The 27,779-nt window shown below is 53.4% G+C and overlaps 2 protein-coding genes across 4 annotated transcripts; both read right to left on the reverse strand.

The window, feature by feature from the left end:
* Window positions 1–3,332: 3,332 nt before the first annotated feature.
* Window positions 3,333–11,677, reverse strand: SERPINF2 (serpin family F member 2). Its single transcript, XM_011359873.2, has 8 exons — window positions 9,561–11,677; window positions 9,246–9,308; window positions 8,756–8,957; window positions 8,147–8,290; window positions 7,798–8,001; window positions 7,161–7,303; window positions 5,287–5,491; window positions 3,333–4,648 (listed from the first exon to the last, which is right to left on the reverse strand). The coding sequence occupies exons 1-8, from the start codon at window positions 9,699–9,701 to the stop codon at window positions 4,236–4,238; spliced, it is 1,515 nt and encodes a 504-aa protein (XP_011358175.1). The 5' UTR covers window positions 9,702–11,677; the 3' UTR covers window positions 3,333–4,235.
* Window positions 11,678–11,745: 68 nt separating this feature from the next.
* On the reverse strand, window positions 11,746–27,720 carry WDR81 (WD repeat domain 81). Of its 3 annotated transcripts, none has more exons than XM_023530506.1 (11): window positions 27,637–27,720; window positions 19,007–23,418; window positions 18,162–18,269; window positions 17,700–17,890; window positions 17,389–17,579; window positions 16,952–17,117; window positions 16,709–16,874; window positions 15,328–16,017; window positions 14,532–14,677; window positions 14,054–14,233; window positions 11,746–12,981 (listed from the first exon to the last, which is right to left on the reverse strand). In XM_023530506.1, the coding sequence occupies exons 2-11, from the start codon at window positions 22,689–22,691 to the stop codon at window positions 12,661–12,663; spliced, it is 5,844 nt and encodes a 1,947-aa protein (XP_023386274.1). In that variant the 5' UTR covers window positions 22,692–23,418; window positions 27,637–27,720; the 3' UTR covers window positions 11,746–12,660. The 3 variants fall into 3 exon arrangements, with proteins under 3 accessions (XP_023386274.1, XP_023386275.1, XP_011358177.1); XM_023530507.1 differs by lacking the exon at window positions 27,637–27,720 and having other exon boundaries at window positions 19,007–19,655; window positions 22,862–23,551; XM_011359875.2 differs by lacking the exon at window positions 27,637–27,720 and having other exon boundaries at window positions 11,746–12,375; window positions 12,655–12,981; window positions 19,007–22,691.
* Window positions 27,721–27,779: the final 59 nt, after the last annotated feature.

Here is a 27,779-nt window from a genome sequence, read left to right on the forward strand (position 1 = left end):
CAAATCAATAATAAAAAATCAACAGAAAAATAGTCCCAGGCAGTTCACAGAAGAATCCTAAATGGCCAATAAACTTATGAAAAGATGTTTTATCCTCACCAGTAAGCAGGGGAATGCAAATTTAAATCATAATCGATGAGTGTATTTCAAACTCATCGGATGGGCAATGTTTAAACATCGAACAATATCAAGTGTTGGTGAGTATATGGACAACTGGGATCTTTTATGCCTTGCTGGTGAGAATGTAAACTGATACAACCACTTTGAAGAACAATATGGCAACAAATGGTAGTTATACATAACTGTATGTGGCAGCCCTGTGTGTTAAAGGTGCATAAACCCAAACCCACAACTCAGCAATTTCACTCATAAGCATGTGAGCTGAAAAGACCACATATGAGCACATATGTACAAGAATATTTTAGAAGCACTGTTTGTAATAGGAAAAAAAAAAAGGGGGGAACTCCCTGCATGTCTCTCAATAGGAGACTAGATAAAGGATGGAAATGTCTATAACCATGAGAAATAATGAAAGGAAGCCACTTAAATCAACACAGATTTATCTCACAACATGGAGTGATACAAATTGCAGAAGAATACAAGCAAGATAATACATTTAAGTAAGACTTAAAAACACACAAAATGATACTATATTACACTTACAGATAAAAACTCATGTGGGGAAAGTAAAAGAAATGCATGAAAATAGTAACCAAATTCAGGATGATGGCTGTGGGGGAGGGGAAGGATTAGGGAAGGGAATGTAGGGCTATCCATATACTGAGAATATTTTTTAAGCTGGGCAATGGCATTATGCAATTTATTTTACCTTTTTGTACATCCTAATTATTTATAATAACTTAAAAAGAAACACCACCTTTCCTCCGACTACTGGGAAAGGAATATGTCCTGCTCCTGCCAAAGGGGCGGGCCCCCTCTGGTGCTCTTCAAAGACTTTGCTCCTGCAGGTGGCTCCTCTCCTGAAGAATTATTCGACAGCCTTCAAACATCCTCTATTACTCCCCTCTTCAAAAACACTTCCTTTATTGTCACATCCCTCATTTCTCGGTTCTCCCTCACAGCCAAGCAAGAAAGAGCCATTTACTCTTGTGTCTACATTGTCTCAGCTCCATTTCCTCCCAACCTCACACGTGCTTCTGTGCCTACCTTTGAAACTACTGTCGCCAAGTTCACAGTGACTTCTGTGTTGACCACCAAATGGACATCTCTGCTCTTGGCAGCAGGCAGTAGAACAGATTGTTCCTCCTCGACACCTCGACTCTCCACACCCTCTTGTTTTCCTCCTGTCTCATACTGTTGCATCTTTCGGTCTCATTGCTGACTTGATCCGGGGACGCCTTCCTTTCTCCATCTACATCTCCTCTTAGGTGATTTCTGCCAGTTCCATGACTTTAAGTGCACCTTTATGTTCCCAAATAGACACTTCTGGCCCTGACCAAGATATCCAATTACCTATTGGACATATCCACATGTCAAACTTATCGTCCAAACACTTCTAAGAGCAGAAGCAGGTGCTATTAATTAAGGTGGAATCACAGATATAACTCGAGCTGTCCCAGGCACCCTGGGGCATATGGTCACCCTTTATTAGTGTGAGAATTTGATCATAACACATTTAAAATGGAAATCTCCAATCAATCCTAAAATCTGTCCCTCACTCTGATTCTTATCTTGGTAAAACCCATTTTCTTAAGACAAAACTCCAGAAACTTGAATGATGAACCCCACCTTCCTCGAGCCTTTCTCTTCCCTCATCTCCCTTACTATCTGTCCACAGATTCTATCATATATCTGAGTTCTGACCACTTTCCTCCATTGCCACAGCCAGCACCCCGGGCAAAGCCACCTACATTTTTTGCCTGCTTATCAGTCTCCCCATCCCTTCTAATACCCCTATGAGGCTAAGCGAGCCTCTTAGAGCTTAAATCAGACTATGGTACTCGTCAATTAAAAGCTTTCCACAGTAAATGAATTATTGCCATCCATAACAACACAGACAGACCTCACAAACACGAGGTTGACAAGACACAAGAGAGCATGAACTGTGTGATTCCTTTATATAAAGTTCAAAACCAGAAAAAACAAATCTGTTATTAGAAGTCAGGAGAATGAGTACTGTTTCTTGATGTGGGTGCTGGTTGCAACAGGAGTTACTGGTTCATGAAAAAAATTCATTAAGCTTATACACAGTTATGACTTGTGTAATTTGCATACTATATATCGACACAAAATGTTAACTTGTTTATTGTCTATACCCCTCCACCATCAGATCTAGGCTCTGGGGGTAGGGATCTTGTCTGCTTGCTACATCCCCAGAGCTGGATGAGCTGCTTGGAGGCAGCTGGGAGGCAGCTGGGAGGCGCTTGATAAGGATGCACTAAAGGCAGCCAGACCGGCGGCAGGGAGAACCTAGGAGGCAATGGCAATGACCATCAGAGCGATAACTAGATCCAAACCATGACTAAAGCTGGAATGGAGAGGAGGAGAGAGCTGAGAACGAGCAAAAAGACGGGAGGTAAGGTTAAGGTGGTGGGCTTGTTGATTTAACTTTCCAATGACTTCTTACCTCTCCTGAGATTAAAACCACAGTCTTTACAGTGGCCCTAAAGCCCTACATGATCTGTCCCCACTTCCTCTCTGACCCCTTCCTACTCCTCCCTCCTAACTCCCTCCACTCTAGCCCCATGGATCTCCTGCTCATCTCGGACCTTCCAACTAGGTTCCCACATCAGAAACTCTGCACTCTCTAGTCCTCTGTCCCTGGTGCGTCCCCAGATTTCCCTGGTGCGCCCCCAGATTTCCCTGGTGCGCACCCTCACCTTCAAGTTTCTGCTCTAATGTCACCGTCTCAGGGAGACCCTTCCTGCTTTATTTCTCACCATAGGTCTTATCACTCTCTGACATACCATATATTTATTTCACTTGTTTATTTACTACCTATCTCCCCACACTGCTAGTTCGTGAAAAGCAAGATTCCATCCCAGGTACTTGCTTTCAATTACTGCACTTCAGGGCTGCAAGTGGTCACTGCCGCATGGGCAATGGACATCCTGCACTCACAGACAAGGGCCCACCCATGTGGACACCCATGCTGCCCCCAGCCCTATGCCCACAACCACTTTCCCCAAATCCTCAGGCACTGATAGCCTCCAGCTGGAGCCAGCCCCCCGGCTGGCGGGCGCCAGCTCGTGGCAGAGGGGCTGGCATGTAATTAGAAACTCCTCAAGCTCCCTAATTGCCAGTTCTTCTCCCAAACCAGGAGTCTGGCGCTATTCTGAGCTGCCCTCACTGCCGACTGCCTGAGGCCTGTAGAGAAGAATAGGCTGAGAACAGAGCCAGGCTGACATGGAGGTGGTCCTAGAAAGGGCTGGAGAGGTCAGGAGACTGCATGGTGGAGAAGGGCTGGTGAGTGGCCAAAGACCAAACGTGGCACAGAGAGGGCTGCTATTCCTTGGGGCCCAGCCTCTTTCTTAGTGCAGTCTGCTCTGTGGCCTCCTCCCTGTCTACCTCCAGCACCCCTGCTCCCACCCATGCCCAGAACAGTGACATCAAAGCAGCCTGTTCATTCTTTATTTAGGTGGCATAAAAATCACTACAAAAACTTTACAAAAGAGCCTTAAGGAGCTAATGCCACCCACCTCAGGCCCTGAGACCCCAGGCAGAGGGGCAAGAGGAGAGAGGAAGGAAGGGGAGTCCTGGCAGTGTCGGCATCTCTAAGGACCATCGAGGAGATCGAGGTGACAGGGCATGAGGGTGGGCTAGAGGCTTGTGGGCCTTGGAGAGCGATGGCAAAGGCAGTTTATGAGGCTGCTCAACCTCCAAATGCAGAGCAGTACAAGGCTGAGCCACAGCGTTTAACTAGGGCAGTGCTCTGCTCCAGGGCCATCCCCAGGACCAGTCTCTCCTCTCCCCAGCCAGAGTATCCAGTCCCTCCTGTCCCACCCTCTCTGGTAAACAAACATGGAGTTAACCCCCAGCCAACTTAAGGAATAACTCACCTACCTTCCTCACAAAAGTGGGTCTGCAGCTGCCCCTCCTCCCAGGCCCTCTCACCCCCGAAGTCCCCAAGAGGAGACAGAGAGAATGGCTCCTCTCTTCTCCCAGACTGCCCACCCAGGCCCCTGCCCCTAATCCCACAAAGCTGTTTGGAAAGAGTCACATGAGTTGAGAGGCTGGTCCAGGCAGGGACTCAGGATGCTGGAGCCCACAGCCCCTCACTTGGGGCTGTTAGGTTGGGGGTAATCCTCCTCTGAGGGGGGTGCCAGTTTCAAGTCAGGGCCGAAGGGCTTGTCTCCACGGGGGAAGGCTTTCTGGTTCTGGAAGGAGTCCCTGTTGTCAGGGGAATCCTGCTGTTCCTTGCGCTCCCGCTGCGCACCAGGGTTGGGGTTCCTCACACTGCCCACAAAGAGGGGCAGGCTCGTGGTATCCTCCAGGATGAAGAAGAGGAAGGGGCGGTTCACACTGAAGGAGGAGAGGGACATGCGGGACATGGCTGAGCTGGTTGCCGCAGCTGCCTCCACGCCAGCCTCACTGAGCTCCATAGTGGACTGATGCTGTACGCTGGACACCACCAAGCTCTGGTCAGAGATCCCACGCAGGTCCGGAGCCTGAAACAACTCCTGCAGACCTGCCCCAGGCAGGAGATGGTTGGTCAGAGCTGCCTTCTGCCTCACAGGATGCCTAGACCTGCCTGGAAGGGTGTCTGGCATCCTGACCAGGGAACACCTTGAACCCACAGTTCCCTGGTTAACTCCTACTTAACCTTCAAGTATGGGCTTAACGATCACTTCCTCCAGGAAGCCTTTCCTGATCCCCTGCTCCAAGATCCAGACACATGCCTTTGCAATGTTCTCCTGGGTGAACTTGAGAGAAGCCAGTCTTCTCACTTATGCTGAATTGTAAGTTTCTGATTCCTTATCTGCCTACTCCATTGGACCGAGCCCTTTGTACACAGTGGGTTCCCAGTGCCTAGTACAGTGCCCCTTGTAGGAGAGCCAGCAAGGCTCATGTGCCACCCCAGGCTTTCCACCCAGGATTCTTTGCAATGCTGTCTTGGGCAGAGCAAGTCCTTATTCTTTGGACACCCAGCCCACTCCGGGACAGAGGGTCCAGGGGCTCATTTCAAACCCTCTCACCTCCCTAAGCCTCAGAAAAGCCCAGGACACAGGCTAGGTTTGTCTCAGACTCTCTAACAGCTGGGGGCTTCCTCCTCACCCACCCTGCCCAGCTTGACTTAGGGGGCCGTCCCACACCCAGCCTCCTTACCCAATTGGCTGAGGGTAGCCACCAGGTCCAGCTGATATTTCAGATGTAGCTTAGGCAGCTGGACCTTGGTCGGCCTCTCTCGCAGCAAGGGCTGGTGCAGGATGTCCCAGCTCAAGTTGGCCAGCACCTGGGACACATTCCACTCAAAGTAGGTGGGCACAATGACCACAAAGCTCATATTGTTCTTAAAGGGGAAATGAGCCACCTACAGACAAGGGAAGGAGACAACATGAAGACTAGAAAGCACCCAGACCTAAGCAGGGTCTGGGCCAGCATGCACTTCTGAGACCAATGGACCAAGATTTTAGTCCATCATTCTTAGGTATGAGCTCAGCCTTCCTGAGCCTCCAATTCATCACCTGTGAAGTGGGCTGACATGTAGCCAAAAGAGATAATGCTTTTAAAGCTTCTAACAGAATGTGTACACATAGACTGTGCTCAATGAATGGTGTTTTTCTCTCTTCATCTACTACCAGATAGCCCTGTGGTTTGGGGTGAAGAATCTCCTGTGTTCTCTCCCTTTCTCCAGATGTACAGTAGGCTTGGGTTGTTGGATTTTAAACTGCCCTGGGTTCTGCAGAACAACCGCTGCAAAGGGTGATACTTTCTTCATCCTTCATCTTCAACAGTAACTTTGACCAGCCATGTGTATTTACTGTGATTTGGGATAAGATTTCATGTGAATGGGGTTTCTGAAGCTAAAGAAGTATGGAAATCACTGAGCTCAGTGGTCCCTTGCAGCTGTAACTCCTCAGGCTCTAGGCAAAGTGCCCAGGTGGCAGGACCCCTGTGGGCAGGAGAAAGAGTGCCTGCATCTGGCTGCCTGAGGCTGCTTGCAGAGTGGCAGAGGAGAGGAAAGGGTAAGGAGCACAAGAAGTGGAGACAAAGGGGTGAAGGAAGAGTGGGCAGGACAAAGCCTGGAGGGAAGGATCAGCAGGAAGAAAAACGGTGGGGAGGTAAACCAGATGGTCCTCCTTCCAGGGTGAACTGCAGAGAAGCCAGGATGTTGCTCCCCTCAGAAAGGCTGCAGAAGTGGCTGTGGTCTGTGTCATGTTGGCCTTGTGAAAATACCCAATACTGCTATCTCAGCCACAGCTGACTGGCCTAGGGACCAGTACCCAAGCCATGAGACCACATTTAGGCCAGAAGTAAGGGAAGTCACACCTGAGATAGGTTGGCATAGCACCCTATCCAATCAGAATGTTCTATCAGGATGCTGACAGATCCATCCCAATCAGATCCTCCCTTCTAAGGAGCACTGTGTGAGAACTCAGATCACATCTCCCTGGCTTGGGGGTGCTGAGTGGAGCCCAGAGTGGCTCCATCGCTGCTGGGGTGGTCCTTGTGCTGTCCCACAACGTATGGGTCCTTGTAATAAACCCCCATAACCAGAGATCACCTGGGTCTCAACTTGATATCTGCTCCTCAAAGAATGTTCCCTGACTGCTCTATCAAAATACCTTCCCCAGTCACTAATACGTCACTTTTTAAATTTTTTCCTTCATAGCCACTTATTATCTGAAATTATTCTGTTGGTATGTGTGTGCTCATATACTGTGTGTCTTCCCTCCTGAGAATAGAGATCTGGGCTCCCCCGTGTTCCACTAAATCTCTAGTGTCTAGAACAGTATCTGGCACATAGTAAATGCCCAATATAGTTTTGTTGAACCAATGAACCTCAAAAGGCCTGGAGCCTCAGTCCCCCTGGGTGAGGGCATAATGAGACCTTTCAGAGCCATATGCCCCAGGGACATGACTGCAAGGAAGGTGGAGGCACATCTCCCCAACCCAGTGCCTGCTCCACAGCCTGCCTACTACTTACTCCCTTCCCCACCTCCCAGCACCCAGGCCCAGCCTGAGCAATCAAGGGTGACCTGTATCTCAGGCTGCTCCAGCAAGAACCAGCGCAGAGGGTACGTGTGGGCTTTCATCATGTCCACCGGCACCGTGAACTGCTCGTCCAGGTGGAAAGTTTCTCTTTGGGTGAGGCTCGGGTCAAACTTGCTCCTCCAGAAACCTGCATCCAGCAGAAGGCAGGGGCTACATAGACGGGGACCAAGGTGGGTTCTATTCCACCAGCCTCTTCCACAGCCCACCCAGAACCCATTTCAGGGAAGAAAGGTAGAGGCCAGGACCCCAGGGGATGCTGTGCCAGTTGACACCCAGTTGATCTGAGGTCTTTCTGTAGAATTTTTGAAATCTGGGCTTGCATTCTCCCCATGCCATGCCTTGCCATGCGCTCAGGAACCTCCTCCTGGGTCTTTTCAGGCTCGGTTTCCTCCTAGGATACTTTCTCCACAACAGCCCCATCCAGTTCCTGGGCCTCCTCCCTGCCACACCATTACTTTTCTCCTATCCTCCCCCAAGCCATAACCCAGTGAGCCCCCTACCTCCTGGCCCAGCCATGAAGAGGTAGAGGCGCCCTGAGAACGCAGGCTGCTCAGCGGCTCAGCCTACAGGGCAGGGGTAGGATCTGCCAGGGCGGGGGACCTGAGAAGAGAAGGAGCGTACCCTGGAAGTGGATGGCATTGAGGAGAAGCAGCACTGTGTCATCTGACAGCTCTGAGAGGAAATCCTCAATCTTCCCCTCCGTGGCCTCCTTCACCCATTGGTTGATGTTTGCCAGGTCATCCCCCTTCTTTCCCATCAGGTTCATGGGCTTTGCACCAAAGAGCTGTTCTGATTGTTTCAGGAAGTCTTCTTTGATGGGAAATCCTACATAGAAGGGACCACAAGCTGCTCCCAAGGCTCAAGCTCCACAGCCACCAATGATTCAACTGGCTACCCGAGGCCAAGCCCATCTCCCTCACCCTGTCCACCCCAGGCACTGCCTAGGGAGCTCCCTGCCACCAGTACCTACCTTTCTGCAAGTACATTCTGGCAGCCAATCGGAATGCTCCAGGACCCAGGTCCTGGCACAGGCGGCTCAGCAGGCGGGGTAGGCAGGGCCCTGAGTCTGCATGCAGCACCTGCTGTAACCTCTGCAGCGTTTGGTTCTGAGCACCTGGAGGGGACCGCATTGGCTATGGCCCAGGCTGGAGTTCTTTCTACTCCCACTGTCCACCCCATCCCTTGAGTACCCATGGTGAGCATGCCCCTAGAACCACACTCTCCTCTCCCATCCACTGAAATGGTCGGAGCGACAGGACTCCCAAGTTCTACTTTTATCTCTGCTGCTGACAGTCGGGGCAGCCTTGCCTCACAAAAATTGTCATCCCTTTCTGGACCTCCGTTTCCCACAATGATACCCTCCAGTCCAATGGAGACATTGTAGCTAACAAACTCTTACATAAAAGTCACCAGAAGCAGATCTCCAGACTCAATCCCTGGGAATCTGTCTCACAGAGATTGAAGGTGGGCCTGCATTTTATCAGGCATCCAAGGGACTCCAGTGGAGGAGTAACTCTAGAGAGGTGAGTTCCTACTGGCCTCCCAGCTCTGCTGGTCTGGACAGGTGCTGCCACAGTACCTAGTGCCAGGTGAGAGAGTGCCAGGGCCACACTCAAAGGTGATAGGATGAGGTTGGGGCTGGTAGATCTTTGGGCCACCAGGGAGAATAGGTCTGTGGTGAAGGCCATCATGGCCTGGGCCAGCCTGCGGTTCTGCTCCGGAGTTGGGGCCTCTTTGCAGTCTCCTGGGGCCTTCTTCAGGGCAGTATGGCCACGAAACTCCTGCAGGGGTATATCAGGAGTCAATGGGGTCCAGGGGTCAGCTCTGGCTTCTGTGTTGAAGGTATCTTTCATAGCCCCTGTGCTCGGGGGCAGCAGGGCCTTGTCAGTCCTGATACCCAATCACACAGGCAATGGTATGCTAGAGACTGGATCCCTTTCTCTGGTCCCTCTCACCCTCTCCCTTCAAGCCTCAGCCTCACAGCCACAACCCCAAGTTCCCTCAACCCTACTGATTGGCCCTCCTCCCTCAGACCCCGCCCACTCTTCCCCAGCCCCACCTGGTTGTACCTGGTTGCCCAACATGAGGAAGCTAAGTGGGGCTAGCTTCTCCTGGGTTGGCCCGCTCACTATCTGAAGAAAGGAGGAAATAAATGGAGAGAGACCCGTCCAGCAGGTTCCCTACTCTGTACAAACCATATGTGAGGCCCCTCAGGGCCTTCCTCCCCATCATGTCCCCTCAATCCCAAGTACCTGCTGACCAAAGAGCATGGCACTCGCTGGAGAGAACTGTTAAGAAAGGCATGAAGAACCCCTTCAGAGGCAAATCCTCCCTCTATCCAGCCTTTCTCCTCTTCCCCCTCAGACCTCTGGCCTCTTCCATACCTGCCTCCCTTCCCCACGCAGATCATGGCCCAGGCTCACCACCAAGCAGGGGACTTGCAGGCAGGACAAGCTGAGCACCAGGAGCCCCCAAAGCAGTGCCATGTTCCTGTGCGGGACAGGAAGCCTCAGTTCCCGCCTCATCCCCACACACACTGTCACCAATTATCTGACTTGCTACCTAAGGCCAAGTCCCCACACCCACATGGAATCCCACCCACATAATCACTGGCTGGCAAAGTCCTGAGCCGTCACTGCTGAGGGGATAATGCCAGGTACAGCACACACCCCCAAAACACATTAGCAGTACCTCTCAGCTCTGAGGGTTCTTTCCCTGAATTGTTTTTTCCCTTTGTGTTTTCTGGCTTTTCACATGTCATGCACTGAGAATGTTTTAGTTCATAGGGGGAAAATGTTATTGAAACAGAAAAAGTCCTCATTCTTCAAGGCCTGGCATTGTGAATCAGACCTGGGTTTGAATCCAGACTCTGACTCTTAACAGAGAATCTTGGACATCAACCTTAATCCCTCTGGGTTCCTCCTCATATTATAAAATGGTGGTACAAGTCCCTACCTCCTCCCACAGGTATTACGAGGACCAAAATAAGACAATCTTTTTGAGCCCTGGGTACAATGCCTGGCACCCAATCATGGCTGTTGTTAGCCTAGCCAAGGCCCTCTTCTGAGAACCCTGCCCTGTACTGGAGCTCCCCCAGAACTCTTATCTAACCTGCTATCCATCTGGCCCACCTTTTCTGGCTGGTCTGGTCTGGTCTTGCTAACAAGGGTGGACAGGCCTTTAAGACTCTGGGGTCTCAGCAGGGGAGGTGGGGTGGCCCAGAGAGCCACCTTGTTGACCCTACAGCAGAACCCAATGAATGACTCTGGCCAGAACCACCTTTGGACTTATGGAAATCACTTTGCCCCAGGCTGGTTCCAGGAAGCCAGACTGGCAGGAGGGGATGGGCAAGTGTAGGTCTAGCCTCTGAGCAGGTCTCACACACCCCACCCCCATTCTCAGGGCCAGTCTTTCTGGAGAATCCTTCTATCACCCCTGGCCTCACCCCCACCACACACAAAGGCCTTTGGCCAGGGCCCAGATCCCTAACCTGGGCTTTTGAATCTTTCTGGCAAGAAAAGACCTCGTTTTTCAAGTCCCAGAGAGACTCTCCCTGGACTCCCACCTTGGCCCCTCATCACCCCAAGAGGCCAGGAAATGACAGGCCTCTTGAATAAATTCAGCCCAGACCCCCTTAGCCAGGTGGGCAACTTCTACCTCTCTCCTGCCTGAGGAGCAGGCCAAGCCACCCCTCACCTCGTACCTCTTCAAGCTCCTCTCTGTTGCACACGATGTCCCTCTGGCCTCACTTGGGTGCTCCCCACGCTCTACCCCAGGCTCCAGCCAGCTCAGACGAGCCCTCCCCTCCCACTAGGACCTTTGCTCTGAACAGCCAACCCCTGTTCAGATTGCTTTCTCCTCTGGTAAATATTGACCTGCATATCCGGTTAAACATTGATATTGGGGCCGGAAGCCCCCTTCCCACCGGAGCACCTAATCCTGAGACGGCCACCTGGAGCCACATGCACTTGAGTCCCACCTGAGCCTAGAGAAAGGTGGTTCAGGAGACAGTGGAAGAGGCCGTCCTCATCTGGAGAGCAGATCAAGGAAGGACAGGAGCCTTCCAGTGACCCCATGAGGTGGGGGGTTATCCCTAGTTTAGTCAGGCTCAGAGATGCTATGTGACCTGCCCAAGGTCATAGCTGGGCTCAGAGTTACATCCAGATTTCGACTTCCAATGCCCTTTCCTGCCTCCCATCCCAAGGGGAGGGAAGGGGAAGCTGCAGGAGCCTATGTACCAACCCTTACATGCCCAGGATCCCAGTTGGCTACCTTCATTCTGGGTCTGGAAGGAAGGGGCTGGGGAGAGATACTGAGGGACAAGACTCTCTCAGCATCCTACCTCATCGGGAGCAATGCCTCTTTACCCTCCCCAAGGGTGAGGGTTCTGGAAACTGGCCTGGGGCTGCACAAACCCGAAGCCCTGTCCCCTGTGCTGCCTGAAGAGCAATGATCAGGCTGCCTCCCCACCTCCTGCCTTACTCCTCACCCTCTCCTCACTTCCCTCTAAGCTGCAGGATTGCAACTTTTCCCCACCTAACCACCGTCAAGAAAAGCCTCACTCAGTTCCATGGCTCTTCCAAAGGATTTATTGGTCATATTTACATCTATTGCAAATAGTAAAGAGGCAGCAGGAGCCCAGTCCCAGACCTCATGTCTGCTCCAGAATGTGAGGACTCGGAAACACAAGGGTCTACCTGTCCCCTGGGAGAGATCTGAGATGCAGAGATAGAATCCTTCTTGCCCCTTCTCTCAGAGACTTGGACCGCCCCCTCAAACCCTGCAAGAGTTCCAGGCCCAGGGGCTGCCTCCTCAGCTCAAGGCACAAACACTGTGGTTAAGGATGGCAGGCAAGGCATGGGGTCACTCCTGGCAGGCACCAGCTAGCCAAGTCCATCTTCCCTCCCCGATCCTAACCTCTTTCTTGTCCTACTCATCCCCTACTGGGCAGGTCCTGGTTGAGTAGACACTTAAACCCCAGCCCAAGGCCCTTAAAGACCATGGCCAGCCCTCCTTAGAGGATAGAGCCCAAGCACCATGGGGTCCTGAACTAGGGCAGCTCCCCTGTCCTTGGGAGACAGAGGCAGAGAGAGCCCAGCAAGAAGGGGCGGGGGCCTTGGCTGGAAACTGGGTGGGCAGGGCCAGTCTCCCTTTCCCTTCTCGAGCTTGCTTGTCCCCATGTGGATCCAGAGGGTAGACCTGGGAGAAGAGAGGACAGTGATGCTTTCCCAGCTCCTCCTCTTGCTTCCTGCTAGCTAGGAGCAGTGTCTCCTCAAGCTGTGAATGAGATCTTTACTGGCAGCGTTGGTGGCTCTGGGGGTTCAGAAGCCCAGATCCCCACCCTGCCCTAGCTGGCAGGCCATGTGGGTACAGAGGGTATGGGGCCCAAGGCTTGCATGGAGGGAGCTTGTGGGGAAACAAGGGTGAGGGGTGGATTCTTGGAGGATGTCTGCCCACTTGGGCCTAGCCAGCTCCCACCTCAGCCTATGCCAGGAGGCGGATGACCCCATTGTCTGATCCCAGCAGGAGGTGGCGTTTGGTAGGCAGCAAGGCCAGGCTGGTGAGTGTCCCACGGAAGTTCTCAGAGCTGAGCTTGGTGGTGGCCTGGGAGGGTGGCTCAAGCAGGGAGCAGACACCAATCTTATTTGCCACGGTGCCAGTGACCACCTCACTGCCATACAGGTCGAAGGTGTGGATAGGGTCTGATGCTGACTTGTAGTGGTGCGTGGGCTTCTGCTCCAGCTCCTTCCAGACGGTCAAAGAGTGGTCGGAGGAAGAGCTGACCAGGACACTGCCCTCCACCGCCTGCTCGGGGACAGGACAGCCTCAGCAGGGCTTGGAGCCTCCTGTGTGCCCACCAAGCCCCAGGGTCTTCCCATTTCCTCCCACAGTACCTCCCAAGAAGACAGGGCATCCTGACCAGTAAACAGGCTGCCATCCTCCCGTATTATGTTAAGGTTAATTAGTATAAATATATTCAAGTATAATTAACCTAGTTATCACTATATTTTGAGCACTTACTGTGTTCAGGAACTGTGTAGGCATGCCACATTACCATATTACCACATTTAATCTTTGTAACAACCCCACAGGGTAGATGCTGTCATTGCTCCCATTTATGGAGGAAAACTAAGGCTCAGAGAACTTAAGTAATCATACTGAAGTCACAGAGTCAGTAAGTGGCAGAGTCGGGATTAACACCCAGGTTGGCCCCAAAGCCCTCCAGAAAAGTCTGGATTGGAAAGTCAGAATTTAGAGGCACCCGGACCCAGGGTCTCCTGGGGAATCCTAGAGGGGACCCGAGCAGCGTGCCCTCAGCAGCAGCAGTGCACATCCCTTGGCCTCCACTTAGGATGGGGAGGGAATCCCAGTTGCCGGGAGAAATCCTCACACAAGTAGCCCTGTGCCTCCCCTCCTTTGCCTCCTTGAGGGCTGTGATTGAGAGTGGGGCAGGGGCAGAGGTGGTGGCAGGATTCCCATACTCCTCTGCCCCTGCCCCCACCAGGGCAGGCCAGCAGGGAGTATGGACTCTGCTCAGTGGTCTGGGGGTAGTAAACATCCTCCCAGCTGAGCTTTATTTAACCTGAATTGGGTCACGGACAGGACCCGACCCCTGATCCTCCTAGCAAGACAAATATGGACAAGGGTTACTCATTAGAACACATCCAGGGAGCAGCAGGGTCAGCTCAGCCCCCTAGTGCCCGCCCCTGTGGCCTGCCTCCTGCCATGGCCTCAAAGTGCACCTGGCTCCTGACCCTCCCTTATACCTGTCCTTGGGCAGATATCAAGGAGATCAGCTTGAGCCTGTCCTGGGTAGACCCTAAACAGAGGTGGGGGTCCACAGCAGTGAGAAGGGGAAGGGGATTTGGTCTGTCACCTTGATCTGCAGGATGTCCCCCTCATGGGCAGGCCAGCCACGCAGAACCAGGCCCGTACGGGTGTCCAGGAGCACCATGAAGCCCGAGGAGAAGCCGGCCACGACACTGCGGCCACTGGGGCTAACAGCCAGGGAGCGGACAAGCCCAGGGTTCAGCCCGCCACCCAGGCGGAACTCATGCTGCAAGCAGAGGGAGACGAGCTGAGATGCCGCTGCTGCTCCAACCCGCTTCTTCCTGAGGTCCTGCTTACCCCCCAAGCCCACACAGCTGGAAGGTCTGAGCCTCTGTCCCCCATCAAGAGGAGAGCTCCTCCCATCACAGGCCAGAGTCCTCCCCTCCTCCCCCTTGTCCCCCAGGGTTTGCTATTGTGGGTGATCTGTCTCCAAACAGAAGTTATGCCCATGCCCTTTTCTCTTTGGGGTCTCTCCCCGCTTCCAGGCACTCAGGCCAGGGCTCAGGGAGCTGGACGCCCCTGACCTGCAGTCCAGGCTTCCTGCAGTCAACAAAGCGCAGGGTTGAGTCAGAGCTGGCCATGGTGATGCTGGTGTGAGGGGCAGGCATTACAGCCACAGCAGTCAGTGGCACCCGGCTGTCCCACGGCTCTACCGTGCGAAGGGTCTTCCCTGGCAAGAAAAAAGGCACAGTGGACCTGGGGTCCCAGAAGCTGATGGAAGAGCCCCAACTCTTCCTATATCCTGACCTATTCCATATCTGCCTCTAATATCCCAGGGAATCTCAGAAAATGCTAGATGTTTCTTGACCCTCCCACCTTCCTGCTTTCATGACCCAGCCAGGCTCCTGTCCCCAAAGCAACCTCCTCTCTTAATATAGCACCTCCTGACCGAATGTTACCTCTGTCAACCTCAATACTACCCCATCCTCTACCCGCTTCTAGCCTAGTTTCTCCTTACAATGATGTCAAAAAGGAATGAGGCAATGACTTACCAAATGCGTACTACATGCCACATGTTAAGCCAAGCCCCCATATGCATTATCTTCTAGACCAGTTGTTCTGATTCTCATTTTACAGATGAGAAAACTGATGCTTCCAACAGCAAAGTGACTTGTGCAAGGTCACTCAGCAAGTTGAGTTGGCAGAGCCGATTCAAATTCAAGATCTAATGGATTCCAAGTCTTAACTGATCCTCTGTGTGGTCTCACTGGGCCACCTCAAACCACACGCCATTACACCCCACCTTTGGACCCTACTCCCAGAGGCCTGGTGGGGTGCAGGACGGCAGCAACAGGACAGGCCTCACCTGGGCCCACTCACCTGTGAAGGGGTCCCAGACGTGCACAGCCCCGTCACAGCTCACCACACACTGCGGGGCCTCAAGCTGGCCCACAAAGAAGACACTCTTGCGGTGCTGGGCATAGATGAGGCGTGGGGCCATCTCACTGGTGCCATCCCCAGAGTTGTAGAGTGGCCAGAGGCGCACAGTGCGGTCCTTGCTGCCACTCAGGAAGAAGTCCTCACTGCTCAGGGGTGCCACACACTTGACGGCCCCTGAGTGGCCTGGGAAGCTCTGCAGGCGGATCTGGTGGAAGTGAAAGTGGGCGTCCTGCTGGCTCACACCAATCTCGTACTGCCAGTATGCCAGCCAGTTCCCACTCAGCCCATGGGCACTCCGTGGCAGCTCCCGCTTCAACGCATTGTCCTCGCTCTCGCTGCCAAGGCCCCCACTGCCCACCCCAGAGATGGGGCCCAGGGGGCCAGAGTTCTCAGGCTGAGAGTTGTCAGGGATCTGGATGCGGTTCCCAACCAGGACACTCCCAAAGGTCCCCGAGTGGCTGTCATCCTGGGGGCAGCCCCCACCCTGGGGGTCTGACTCAGGGCTGGTGCTTGGCACAGTGGGCTCCATGCTAGCAGGGCTGCGACTGCTCGGGCTGATGCTCTCCAAATACAGCCCTGCCAGCTCCCCTACCAGCTCGTGGTTAGGGATGATTTTCTGGATGATGTCACCTGGATGGGAGTGGAAGAGGTCCCTAAGATTAGGGAAGATGGCAGGTGGCTGCTACCTCCCACCCAAGGGCTTGGGAACTACAGAAGGCATGACAGGTACGGGCTCTGAAACTATGAGCAAGTGACACTACATCTCTGAGCCTCGGTTTCCTCCCCAGTAAAACATGGTCTTATTCATTCGCTATGTACATGTGAGCACCTTCTTCATGTGCTGGGCACCATACTAAGCATCAGAAATATAACAATGAATGAGACAGGTAATACTCTCCCTCCTAGAGCTTAGATTTCAGTGGAGGGATGACAACTTATCTGATCACAGGGCTGCTCATCCTATTCCAGGAGATGACATATGTCAATGCTCAGAACAGTGTCTGGCCCATACGAGAAGCTACATAAAAGTGGGCTGCTCATTTCTCTCAGACAGCTCCTAGAGATGTCAGTATGTCAGCATGACTGCCCAGCCTTCCTCAGCAACACACTAGGCCATTCCTGTGCCCCCTTGCTGGCTAACGCTCAGTTCCTGTTATTATGTCACCTTGGGACTCAAAGTCTGAGGACAAATCCCTTTGTTCTAACCCAGAAAACTATGCTTTACACCCACTACTAACTCTGAGTGCAGGGGGAGCATGGGACCCTCCCAGGGGAAGAGACAGCCACAGAGTCTGTGTAAAGGAACATGAGGGGGCAGTACCCAACAGGCAGGAGAAGGGCACGTAGATCATGTATGCCATCTCCAAGGTGAACACTTTCTGTAGCTCATCCAGCAGGGTGGGGTCCACCAGCCGCTGCTGCCCATCGGAGAAGACCACCTCTGGCAGCTGGCCCTCACTGCGGCCCACAGGATCCAGCTTCAGATCCTGGGGGCAGGAAGACAGGGAGTCAGTTGAGTCTACAGCCCCCACCCAGCCCATGCTAGCCAGGTAGGTCTGCCCACCTGTTGCTGAAGCTCGTGCAGCTGAGAGAAGACTTGAAAGAAGGTAGCCACTGGTTCACTCAGGTGCTGCTGGACCATCTCCTGTCCAATGCGCAGGCAGATGAGGGCGATGAGGCTGATGGTTTTCATACACAGGACAGTCCGGGCCTGGGCTCCACTTGGGAACCTGGAAACAAAGCTTACTCTGTGGGACTTGCCCAGAACCCACCAAAAGTTTTAAGTGAAAGGAGCTATAGATCTATTGGTCCAAACAGGATAAGGAAACTGAGGCACAGAAAGAACACGTGGCTTGCTCAGGGATATGCAGCTGGGATCAGAACCAGGACTCCTGGTACCCAGTTCAGTGCCTCTGGACTTTCCCTCAAGCTTCCCAGTCCCCCACCCACATAGCCTCCATAGCTAGGCTGCTTCCCCCAGGAGATGGGGCAGGGGCTTACCCTGTGATGAGGGAAGTGAGGAAGCTGAGAACAGGCAGCAAGACCTCGTGGCTGATACGGGGCAGGATGTCCATGAGAGTGGTGTCTGAGAGGTACACGATGATCTTCTGGGTCAGAGTCACTGCTGCCAGCAGCCCTGCCTCCTTACGGCTGTTCAACCGACTGGGGCTTGAGGTGCTACCTGGGGCCACCTAGGGCCACAGAGTCGTTGAGGACCAGCCTGCCCCACAGACTGCCTGGAACCCCCAGAGATCCCAGGTCGGCTCTCAGGCTCCTCAGACCCCCATCCCCCAGCCTAAACAGGGACTAACCAGGTAGCTGATGTAGGGCAGGTACTGGTAGGTGAGGACAGGCTCCCCATACAGATGGGCAATGTGGAGGAGGCAACTGAGCACAGGCCCTGACACTATATCGCCCAAGATCGGTCTCTTCTGGTAGATGTTGCCAGCACTCAGCGGGGGGCTCTCGCCACTGCTCACAGTGAACTGCTGCCGAGTAGAACCTGCCAAGGAAGGGCCAGCGGCCTTGAATGCTAGTGGAGGCCAGGAGGGCAGTCGGTCTTCCAGGGACCAGAGTGGTAGCCACTCCCACTCACTTTAGGCTGGGGTCTGCCCTATGCCCTACCTAAGGAAGGAAAGAGCTTACAGACTGGGACCCAGGACCTGGCCAGAAGGTAGTCTGCGGTGGGAGTGGGAAGGATTCCCTAGAGGGGACTGAAGATGAACAGACGGCCTGGGAGAAGCTTCATCTCCAGCACTGACCAGAGACCTTACCAACATAACATGATGTCAGCAGGCGGAGCAGGTTCCGGGCCACGTGGCGAGAAGCCACTGTGGGGCCGAGTTTGGCGGACAGCCAGCGGACCATCTTGCAGGCCGTATCTGCAGGACGGGAGCAGGCCCTGAGCTCATCAGATAATGTTGGCTCACTACTTCTCCCTTCCCACCCCTTGGCACCCCACCCAGCCAACTCTGCCTACCACTTTGCCAAGGAGCTCAGCCTGAGCCTAGTCACCCCACACCACCACCCTCCATTCAGCAGTGGCAGAGATGGCCTGTGGGACTCTGGCTTTGGGGTTGCTCCAGGTTATTCTTTCAGTAAATCTTCAGCTAATAAATGAGGCCCTGGCTGTGCTCTAGCTACCACCCACTCTGGTCTCTAATCCCTCCTCTGCCCTCCACTCTTTTAGTCTAACTACACTGTTCTTTTACTGATTCTTTAATGAAACCATGACAACCTCAGAGCCTTGTACATGCTATTCTCTCTGTATGGAATGCTCTTCCCACCAAAGACCCTGCCATTTTTGCCTAGCTACCTCCTACTCATTGAACCTCAAATGGCCCTACTTTCAAGGAAGGCTTCTCTGACCCCTGAAAACTAAGTCAAAGCTCCGTTTTATATTCCCTCATAGCACCCAGCCATGTTCATTACAGCACTACCATACCTTGTGCTCATGTAGGACTATCTACAACATGGCACCTCCTCTGCTAGATGTGAGCTCTAGGAGGGCAGGCCCACAACTATGCTGTGTGTGGATGTGCTCGATACACTGCTTGGTGCAGCAAATGTTGAGTGAAAACCAGATGACTGACCAACACCTCTAGGCCTGAGAACTCACCAAGAAGGATCTTCTGTTCTTTGCCTTCCAACTGCTCGGTCAGTGGCTCCTCTTCTACCTCCCCATCTGGCCCGCTGCTACCGGCCACAACCGTATCCATGGACAGCACCGTGTCAGAGAGAGTGAGCTCAGATGTCCCAGTGACTTCGTCTTGCTCCCCCTCCCCATCCTCCTCCTCCAATACTACACTGCCTTCCTCTGCCTCCTCTTCCTCCTCTGAGTCTTCACTTTGCTTCAGGTCTTGGCTGCTGTCACCTGACCTAAGGCTGCTCTTGTCCACAGGAGTGCCCCCCTCATCTGCAGCCCGCTCCTCGCCCTCGCCCAGAGAGGTCTCGCTGGTGCTGCTTTTGTCACTCAGTCGGCCCAGGCTCAGAGCCTCAGCCTCCTGGGGCTGTGGGGACTCAGCCACATAGAGCCCAGCTTGAAAGTCTTCTGTTTCAGGGAGGTCGGCCTGGTCGTGGAAGCTGACGCCAGATGTATAGTCTGGGAGCCCAAGGCCTGAGGAGGCAGCAGGCTCCCCGTCCATCTGAATCTCCTCCCCAAAGGCACAGGAGCTGGGCCTGGCCCCTGGAAGCCCGCTTTCCTCATCCTCGGCAGCTCCTGTCAGGCCCTTACTTTCCTCCTGGGAAGCCTCCACACCAGCCAGCACCTGCAGGACATGGGGCAGCAGGTGGACGAGAAAGGCCTGCAGGCCCAGCCGCACCATCAGCTGAGCCACGAAGCAGTCAGTGTATAGGTAGAAGCGGCCATGAAGCCAGCAGGGGCTCTCGTAGGCACCAATGAGAGGCTTCAGTAGGTACTTGTTAGCATTTTTGGGGCCCAGTGCCTTGGCAACAGGTTCAAATAGGTACCAGGCTGTATACACAGCCGTGTGCTCCTCAGACATGAGTGACAGCACAAAGGGCAGCAGGATCTCCAGCCCCTCTGGGGTGATGTCACTCAGCACTGCACCCAGTTGCTGCCACAAAGTAAAGACCAGCTCCCGCCCCTGAGCCTCATCCTCCACACGCTTTGCCTGGTACAGGAGGATGAACTTATGTAGTGCGGGGAAGTATGAAGGGAAGGGAACCACAGAGCTGAAGGGGCTGAGGAGCTGGGCTGGGCAAGGTGGGGGCAATCCCTGGGACACAGGCCTGTACTGAAACAGTGGACCCAGCTTGCCCCTCCCTACTACCACGGGGCCTTCTGGTCCACTCAGCTGCAGAAGCATGTCCAGCACAGGCTGCAGAGACACAGGGACCTCCTTGGGATGGCGTGTGCAGAGCCCCCGAACAGCCTCAAAGCGTACCCACAAAGGTGCATCAGGCTGTAGTGTTCGGACTTTGGTGGCAAACACCATCTCAGCCAATAGGACACCCAGTGCCTGCATGTCCCGATGGAAGAGGTCCCACAGCTGCACAGGTGGCTGGATCTGGGGCTGCTCAGGCACCTCCAAGCGGCCCCCTAGGCCTTTGGTCAGGAAGTTGCCTAGTTTCTCCAGCTCTTCCAGAGCCTGCATGGGATTGAAGCCCTCAGGAAGAAGAATCTTCCCCTCCTCAGCTTCCCCAGGGTCTGCTCCAGCAGCTTTATTCCTGCGGCCCATTCGAGAGGCTGAGGGCACGGAGAAAGATAGGAGGCCTGGTGGGGCTTGACTGGAGGAGGAGGAGGAGGAGGGGCCCAGCTGGTCACCTATTTTCCCAGCAAGGGAAATGGAATCCAGAGCTTCCGTGGCCTGCTCCAAGTCATCTTCCCCTGTCACTGGCTTGTCTCTGGCCCAGCCAGCCTCACAGGGAGTGGCCTCCAAAACCAGCCTGCCCACTCCATTTGTAAGTTGCCCTGGGAAGTCCTCCCGGCCTGTGTTCTCTTGGATGGTCTGGAACAACAGCCTAGGGATGAGTGGAGGCTCAGGGGCAAGGGTAGCAGCCCCAGCCAGGCGCTGGGGGTGTGGCTGGTCAAAGAGCTGTACCACACCATAGCTGGTCAGGTGCGTGTGGGCGTCCACCAAATGCAGACACACATTCTTCTCCTTCACAGCCTCCTTGCCCTGGAGTTTGTAGCCAAAGGTGAGATCGATCCAGTGGTGTAGGTCCTGGGATACCTCACGGCTCTCCAGCAGTGCCCGGTGGGCAGCCACAAACTCCTGGCTGGAGTTACACCAGGCTGGCACATCCAGGTCAGGCATATCAGGGTGGATGGAACAGAAGATGGAGGGATCGGTGTAAAATTCAGGGATACACTCATCAGGTGTCCAGTTCTGCATACGTTCCATGCTGGCAGGGTACTCATGGGGCTCCCATTGTGCCCGCACATGTCCACACAGCACTGACCGGGGTGTGCGCCGAGCCTTGTACACATAGTATGTGATGTCGGAGAGCACATCTGAGATATGGTGAGGAACATGAGGTGGCTCTCCGCCACCTGCACCACCTGCCACAAACGCCTGCCGTGTCATCTCATACGTAAAGTCCAGCTGCTTATCTCCCTTGTTGAGGCGGAACTTGGACTTGCGCAGGTCTCGGAAGCGCCCGTGGGGTGTGGTAAAGTCCACCACCCAGGGCAATACTGGGTGGTAGTTGGGATCCCCCTGCCGCCGACCTGCCAACCGATTCAGCTGCATGAGGTAGTGGAAGTTGCTGATGCGACCATGGACCCAGTCTAGCACAAGGCCCCTGAGTTCTTCTTGGCAGGTAGAACACCCAGGTCCTCTTCCTTCCTTTTCTCCAGGCTCAGTGCCTACCCCATCCCTTGCTACAGGAGTCTCCTCATTGTCATCCTCCTCGGGCCTCTCATAAGCACTCAGGTCCAGCCGGAGCTCACTACAAAGCTTCTCATCCACAGCAATGTGGTGCAAAGATAAAGCCCCACAGGCCAGTCCCTGCTGGTGACAGGCATCCATGGCCCTCAGCACACGGAAAAGAATGAAGAGCACCTTGGCTTGGCTGTTGGTCAGCTTGGCAGGACTGAAAGTGACCACATCATGCAAGGAAAACTGTACGTAAGGGTGCACCACATACAGCATCTCTGGGGACTCCAGCAGGGCTTCAGCTCTCAAAAGACTGGGACAAGCCTGGCTGCCCTGAGGGGGACAAGGGTCATCTCTGGTATATGCTGGGCATTGGGTAGCTTCGCCCACTGGCAAGAAGGAGTAACCATAGACCCTCTGCAGAGCTTGTCTAACTGAGTCCAGGGCAAGGACAGCTGAGGGGGCAGGGCTATGACTATAGGGCTGCCCATAAGTATGATACGCATGGCGCCACAGGTTGCGATAATTCTGGGCAGCCACATCCTGCATGAAGCTATTGAGGGTTTCAGAGCTGCAGGACCCCTCCTCAAAGGGCATGCCGCGGCCCAGCGGGTAGGACAGCCTGCGTTTCCGCAGTCCATGCACCTCTATTCGCGTCCAGCCTGGGGGCAGCCTCTGCACGGAGCGTTGAAGGAGAGTCTTGACTTCCGCTTCGCCCACGCCCTCTGCCCTGGGGCAGGGTCCCGAAGGCAGTCGGCGCTCACGGAGACTGGCCAGCCAGCGCACGGGGACTAGGGCTACCACGTGAGTGCCCCCCGGGGCCGGAGCAAGCTGCCGGGCATCTATGTTCAGGTCTCTCTCCACGCTCTGGAGCAGCTCCTCCATGTTAGGGCTTGGGGGCGGGGCCCGGCCCTTGACCCCAGTGGTAAGAGCGACTTCCCGCCCCCTATTCCCCGGGGCCATCCCCTCCTGGCCACCTGGGAGCAGCGCGGGGTTGAGTAGGGCCACGGCCCTCCTCGCAACGGCTTCTGGGTGCCAGACTGGCAGGGTAGGAATGGGCGAGGGACAGGAGCTGGGGCGGAGGCGGCGGCGGTGGGCCAGGGACAGAGGATCGGAGAGCCGGGCGCTCTTACCCTTCTGCAGGGTCCTGCGCTCCTGGCGCTGCAGGGCGGGCGCTGCGGGATGCCAGCGCCCTGCTCCACCGTGACGGGTCAGCTGACGCGGTTCACGTGATCGCCCCAGTACGGAAACAACCGCACGTGGCTCAAAGCAGGGGACGGGACCCCGCCTCTCGCCCGCGCCACCGCCCGGCGGGCTTCCGCGCCCTCCCTCCTAGCTCTCTGCTCAGGGCTGGTGGCGGCTTCGTTTCCTCTGTGGCTGAAAGGGACCCCAGCCGGCCCGCGGATGCGGGCAAGGGGGATGCTGAACCACCCACGAGATGTTCTCTCCTCTCCCTGCTTCCTCCTGCACGCTCCAGGACGCTGATGTAGGGAGGCTTTTCCCAGAGATCCCAGCATTTAGCGGGCCGATTCCCCCTCTCCTGCCACCGCTTTTACAGATTAGAAACCCAAGGCAGAGCTGGGACTTTTGACATCAAGTGCCTTCAGCGCCTCCATGCTGCCTTCCAAAAGGAACTTTTAATTTTCCAAAACATTTCTTCAGTAACATTCCATTTGGCCTTCATAACACACTGTGAGGTAGGGAGGACGATTATTACTGTTTATATTTTCAGGTGATAACCAAGAGCGGCCGAAAGAGGCGTGCAAGTGACAGAATGGAGACTTTCTGCCCTGGAGTCCTCCCCACTGAACAGCTCTCTTCTTTCTTAAATATATATATATATATACACACACACACACACACACACACACACACACACACACACACACACACACATATATATTTTTTTCTTTCTTTCTTTCTTTCTTTCTTTCTTTCTTTCTTTCTTTCTTTCTTTCTTTCTTTCTTTCTTTTTTCTTTTTTCTTTTTTTTTAAATTCTGGGTGATCTGAGGAATGGAAGTGGCCAAGGCCAAGAGGCCTGGCGTCCTTGAGAGGAAATGTTCCCCCAAGGCTTCCTGTTGAAGATCAGCTTCTGCGGTGTCACAGAGCCTGCCTGCTGTGGTCAGAGCCTTGCAGATGCCACCGTGGCTGGGGGAGGGTGCAGCATGGGTTAAGGAGCGGAAACCAGAGAGCTGGCACCAGAACTACATGACTCCTTCAAGGGGTCTCAGTTCTGACTCATTTACAAAACAGATAGGCCATTGTTTTCTGTGAAACCACTGGCTCTGTTTTTTTGAGTCTCACTCCTAAAAGGAGAGTTTGCCTCCTGTAGAAGTTTGATGTAGAGGTATGGGAGTTCCATAAAGACATTTAAGAAAATCTAAAGTCCAAATTAGGAGACAGGAATGGCTCTGCCATGATCTGATTTCAACTGTATTCTCTTTCTTGATGGGGCAACCAGAGCTTCTGATGCGCTTGGTCACAGGACCTTGGGCAGTAATAACTCAAAACCACCATTTATCAAGCACTGACTGATTAGCAATCCAGGCAACATGCTAAGCACTTTGCATACCTTGTTTTGTTTAATTCTCAACACTACCCTTTCAAGAAGAAATTTTTATACCCATTTTAGGATGAGGAAGCTGATTACCTTAGGTAACTTGCCCAAGGTCACATAGATAAGAAGTGGTAGAGCCAGGATTCAAACCTAGGCCTATCTCATCCTAAAACCAATGTTCTCTGTACTGCTTGGCCATGTACTATTGGTGTTTTCACCTGGGAAATTAGGTATTCTTTGACAATCTCGCATCCCCAACTTTGGTCTGAGTATCTGAGACCAGAGGATGGGTTTTGATCATCTAGAGGTAGTGCCTGCTTCTTTGGGTCCACCTGGTCTTTGCTCTGGTCTCAGTTTACCTAGATTGATCAGGCACTTTTTCTTTCTGCAAGTCTGTGTGTACCCTGCCCTCTAGTGGTTTTGGTTTGCAATGCAACAGTGACCTTGGGTGTAACTAACCTTACCTCTTAGAATTCTCTTGAGGAAAGTCCTTGCAATGCTGGGCACTGGTGTACTAAGATTTCCGGGGCAATGACACCTTCCCCAATCCCAGCCCTAAAACAATGGTTTTCAAATTTTATGATGTACTTCTCATTGAGTAGTCTGGGGCGGGACGCAGGAATCTGAATTTTTAACATGCACCCCAGGTAATTCTGATGCAGGCAGTCTGCAGGCCACATATTAAGATAAATAATGCTCTGTAGCAGCTCTATTCCCAAATTTCCCCGAATCCCAACCCAAGCACCCTTGGGCTTTTGGGAATCTGGGACCAAATTAGCCGCTCCCCTTTGCCAACTTCAATATTGAGTTGCCAGCAGGTCATTGCTCGGATAGTCAGAGAGGCAGGCTGCAGCTTTCCCTGCTGACAGTCAGCCTATGCTGGGTGAGGCTAGCCTTTGCTGATCTGACAGGGAGAAAAGTAAAGGAAGCTAACATTTAGTACACCAACTGTGGGCCAGTGGGCCAGGTACTGTGCTGGGTGTTTTTAAACAATCCTTTTTTTAATCCCTACAATAAGCCATGAACTTATTATTCATTCTATTTTGTAGGTGAGGAAATTGAAACTCAGAGATGTTAAGTATATTCATCAAGCTCACAACTGGTAAGAGCTGGAATTTAAATCCAAGTTCATCCAACTCGATAGTTCTCAACTGGGGGCAATTTTGGCCCCCAGGGACCGTTTGGGATGTCTAGAGACACTTTTGTTGTTGGGGTGGTGGGGCAGGGTATTTTGCTAATGGCATCTACTGGGCCAGGGATGCTGGCCCCACAGGACAGCCCTCACAACAAGAAATTATCAAACCCAGAATGTCAATAGTGCTCAGGTTGAGAAACCCTGGACCCAAATCCTGTGCTTTTGCCCTATAGAGTAGGATAGTGAGGGGATGGAGACTTAGCAGAACAAAATAGAGTAGGGCCTACCCCAAGGGCCTTCGGTGGGAAGGGGATGGGACATCTGTGCTAAGAATAATGGAAATGGAACAGCTGGTGAGATTTCTCTTCCTTCCAAGCTTGGCCAAGGCCCTGCTCAGTTTCTCCCAACTTGCCAAGTCAGTCCTGGGACTTCACACTAAGCTTGTCCTAGAGTGACCCTGACTCCCAGCTCAGGGCGGGGGCAAAATATTTACCTAGGTCTTCCTGCAGAACTTCCCAGCCAAAGCCCCTGGCTCCGGGGGCCAGTGCTTTCCACCTGCAGCCCCTGGGAAGCTCCGCCTTAGCTCCCTTGCTGTGGAGGTTGAGAGCATATAAAAACTAGAGCAGCCAAGGGCCAGGTGGCATCTAGAACAGTTAGAAGTGGAGTGAATGGGCATAGCCAGGAAGATCCCCTTAGCAGGCTCCTGTCTGGGGAGAAATAGGGTGACTTGAGCAGACAGTAGTAGGTAGCTGGCCTGGGCAGCAGGATTCTGATCCTGAGGAGGTTTGCTTTCCACAGCCATTCTTCTCCTCTAGGCTTGGGCCGCAGCTTCACTGAACTTTCCCCAGTTTCCATTCCTGGAGCCCACACACACTTATCCAGTCTCCATTCTGGGCCTCCCCAATACTGGCCTCCTTTACTAGACTAGGGCGGGTGGGTAGAGCTGACTGTGCTGACAGGAAATACCTCTCGTTCCAAGCTCAGAACCTCTGAAGAAACAGTAGACTGGGGAATGGAGGTGTGTGTGGGAGGGAGGAGGCAGGTAGAGACAGTCTTGGAGAGAAAAGAGGAAAGAACATACAAGCAGGTCTCCCATATTTGGGGTTCAATCTCCTTCTTTCCCTCCCCGACCCCCCCATGGGGGAGTGGATAAGGAGATGGAGTAGGGCAGGCCAGGAGGAAGATGTGGTAACAGCTGATTTGTCCCCTGAAGTCATACTTTCCAACAATCAGCTGTTACTGGGCTGGAAGGCAGGAAGTTTCCTTAAAGGCACAATGTTCTGAACACAAACTCAGGATTCTGGAGTTCCTAAGAACTATAGCAATCACTTGGCAGAGCCTGTATTTAATATAGAAGGAACTATCTCACACTCCAGGCTAATCCTTCCAGCTCAATTACCCTCACCTCCAATTCTGAGTTTATGGAAAAGTCATGGATCCCTGTGTACACGTTTGTCTTCGTTGGGGTGGGGGCAGTGATGAGGTGGGACGGGTCTAAGACTTGCCCCTTTAAATAAGCCGTCCAGCAGCTTTTGCCAAGTCACTGGGTTCCTTTCAGTTTTTGCCCATCCCCCGCCCCTCTAGACTCTGATTGGACCCTGGAGAGGGAGCAGCCTCCTCATTGGTCTCTACCTTTGAAATCTCTCCCTAAGTAGGCCTGAGTCAGTGAAAATCTTCTGGAGGGCGGGACAGAATGGGGGTATTAGGCAGAGATAGATGGGGTTGCTGACCAGTTGTACTTTGACACGGCCTATGGTTTTGACTACAGGTCTTCCTTCTACCCTCAGGTGAAGACTATGCTATGAAATTTTTCTTAGGAATTGGTTCTGTCTGTGACTGGGACGAGACCATCTTCCCCAAGAAAAGAAAAATCTCCTGATCAGGAAGCCCCCACCCCCAGGAGGAGTGGGCTAGACCTCTTCAGGAAAAGCGGGGGCTAGGCGAGGTGAGCAGTCCTCCCTTCCCCTCAAAGCGGTTCTTATCCAGTGGAAGAGTCTGCTGCCCTGAGGGCTGATTTCCACCTTCAGTTCTGCCCACTCCTGCTGCTTCGTCTGCTCCACCTTTTCTCTGAGAGCTATAGCCTCCTGCAGAGGTCAGCGGATCCATTTTAGGGTCGTCTAGAAGAAGCACTCATGGCTCTAAAAAGGAGGGACTGTAGCCCTTTAAGGACTTAGCCGGGATGGATTCAGAGAAGAGTTTAAAAATGCCAACTCACAGAGCGCGCTGGATTCTGGGAACGAAGTGTCAGACCGAGAACTACATTGACCAATATGCACTGCAAACACACACGCCTTTACTTCCTTCTGCTCTTTAGGACTCTGGTTTGACGTAGCGCTCTTCAAAGCAAGTATCCTAGGC

The sequence above is a fragment of the Pteropus vampyrus genome, unplaced genomic scaffold (genome assembly GCF_000151845.1).
Source record: "Pteropus vampyrus isolate Shadow unplaced genomic scaffold, Pvam_2.0 Scaffold50, whole genome shotgun sequence".
NCBI lineage: Eukaryota > Metazoa > Chordata > Mammalia > Chiroptera > Pteropodidae > Pteropus > Pteropus vampyrus.

What these genes read in the sequence shown, in the direction of transcription:
- SERPINF2 (XM_011359873.2), bottom strand. Translation starts at nt 9,701, where the DNA reads ATGAGGCGGGAACTGAGGCTTCCTGTCCCGCACAGGAACATGGCACTG. An exon ending in TGCGTGGGGAAGGGAGGCAG is followed by an intron (nt 9,309 to 9,560) that starts GTATGGAAGAGG and finishes TCCTTTCTTCAG; the next exon opens with ATAGTGAGCGGGCCAACCCA. An exon ending in ACTCTCTCACCTGGCACTAG is followed by an intron (nt 8,291 to 8,755) that starts GTACTGTGGCAG and finishes GGTCCCCTCCAG; the next exon opens with GTGCTCAGAACCAAACGCTG.
- WDR81 (XM_023530506.1), bottom strand. Translation starts at nt 22,691, where the DNA reads ATGGCCCCGGGGAATAGGGGGCGGGAAGTCGCTCTTACCACTGGGGTC. An exon ending in CTCACTTCCCTCATCACAGG is followed by an intron (nt 17,118 to 17,388) that starts GTAAGCCCCTGC and finishes CTTTGTTTCCAG; the next exon opens with GTTCCCAAGTGGAGCCCAGG. An exon ending in GGGACATCCTGCAGATCAAG is followed by an intron (nt 12,982 to 14,053) that starts GTGACAGACCAA and finishes GTCCCCGAGCAG; the next exon opens with GCGGTGGAGGGCAGTGTCCT.